Source organism: Gavialis gangeticus, unplaced genomic scaffold (genome assembly GCF_001723915.1).
Source record: "Gavialis gangeticus isolate Ggan-Ray unplaced genomic scaffold, GavGan_comp1, whole genome shotgun sequence".
Taxonomy (NCBI): Eukaryota; Metazoa; Chordata; order Crocodylia; family Gavialidae; genus Gavialis; species Gavialis gangeticus.
The window spans coordinates 202875184-202876910 of NW_017728992.1; the positions used below are offsets into that span (position 1 = coordinate 202875184).

General features: G+C 52.5%; 1 protein-coding gene across 1 annotated transcript in view; it reads right to left on the minus strand.

Moving 5' to 3' along the window:
- LOC109299145 (serine/threonine-protein phosphatase 6 regulatory ankyrin repeat subunit B-like) overlaps positions 1–1727 on the minus strand; it is an 80299-nt gene that overhangs the window by 41794 nt on the left and 36778 nt on the right. The window contains exon 11 of the mRNA XM_019519690.1: positions 1476–1574. Coding sequence (XP_019375235.1) covers positions 1476–1574 — 99 coding nt within the window. The remainder of the gene's footprint in view (positions 1–1475; positions 1575–1727) is intronic.

Genomic DNA, 1727 nt, shown 5'->3' on the forward strand with positions numbered 1-1727 from the left:
GTCACAAGCTGGCAGAGGGTAGATTCAGGCTAGATAGCAGGAGGCACTACTTCGTGGTCAGGGCAGCTCGGATCTGCAACCAACTTCCAAGAGAGGTGGTGCTGGCTCCTACCCTGGGGGTTTTAAGAGGAGGTTAGATGAACACCTTGCTGGGGTCGTTTGACCCCAGCGCTCTTTCCTGCCATGGCAGGGGGTCGGACTAGATGATCTACTCAGGTCCCTTCTGACCCTAGAAACTATGAAACCATGCCCACCCACTCTCCCACCCACACATACATGCTTCGGTTAGTTTATAAAGTGCAAATCTACCCTGGTTTATTCTGGATTAGGCCAGTCTCTCTCAGCGTCCCTTGTGGGAGCTGCTCTGCTTTAACATCAGATTTTGCAAGACCAGGCTCACTTCATCAGATGCTGTGAAAGGACTCGTGCAGAGCATCGGATGAAATGGGGACAGTGCTTTGAATGCAGAAGCCAGGGAGGGAGAGCTGGGGGAAGGAAGCAAGCAATAAACCCATAGGAACAAAGGAATGACAAACCCTGCTCTAGATAACAGTCTCTGTTCAAACCACACTGAATTCAGTCCAGTCTGTGGGTAATTTCTTCGTCTGCAGTTTCCCATTTAAACGGGCTTTTAAAGGTTTGCTGCCTAAGATCAGCCTCCCTCGGGTCAGCAATGGGGTGTCCAGAGAGGCTCAAGTGTTTTGCTCTGGGCCTGAATACGTGCATCTCTTGACTGCAGGGTACCCAATAGCCTGGCGTTAGCGAGAGCACTCCTGCAGCAGCACGGGAGAGACAACACTCGAACCCAGGCGTCCCGTCTCCCAGATACCTGCCCTAAGGACCAAGTTACTAGCTATTCTGGGGTTCATTCTGTCTCTCTTTTTTCGCACATAGCTTGGAAGGATCTTGATTTCGTCCCAGGCTGCTCCACGCTTCCTGCGCGCGCAGCTTTGCATCTCAGTCCTCACCTCCATTGTCCAGCCCTGCAGTCTTCCCCCAGTCAGACTCTGCTCTTCGAAACCCGCTCCAGCCAGCTGCACGATGGCTTTGAGCTGCATGGAAACATCCCCAGAGCTGGCCGAGACATGCCAAAAGCTCATTTAACACCTAAAGGCTTATTCCAGATCTCCAGAAGAGAAAGGCTTATGCATTCCTGGCTCTCTCCATCACCCGGTTATTTAGCTCAGGGTTTGTTTGACAGATCTGTTTAAACCTTGCACATGTTAACGTTAAGGAATATTTTGGCTCTGAGGCCCATCCCAAAGGGTAAGACTGAGGCTGTAGGACCCTGGCTACTAGGGGGCAGAGGGTTTTGCTGGGATCGGCGTATAGGCAGGTCCTGGCGGCTGAAAAGGGCCACATATCAGGCACAGCAAGTTGATCTGCTGCAGCAAACCCTGCGATCACACCACATCCTGCAGAAGGATCTGGGCGCGTGTTGGAGGGGACCTGGTACGTTATTATGCATTGCCTACCTTGGACGGCCAGGTGAGCTTCCCTCCTTCCTCAATCAGGGCAGTGATCATCCTCTGGTTGCCGTGGCGAGCAGCAACGTGCATGGCCGTCTCGCCGTTCTGCAGCCAATCGGGGCAAGGCAATGAGTTACATCCACCCATTTCATCCCACCTTTTTCCCACTCTATTATGTCTATACCACCTATAGCCCTCAATGTCTACTGCCCAGTCGTGGGTAGAGTCCCACCAGGTTTCAGTTAGTCCAACCAGGTC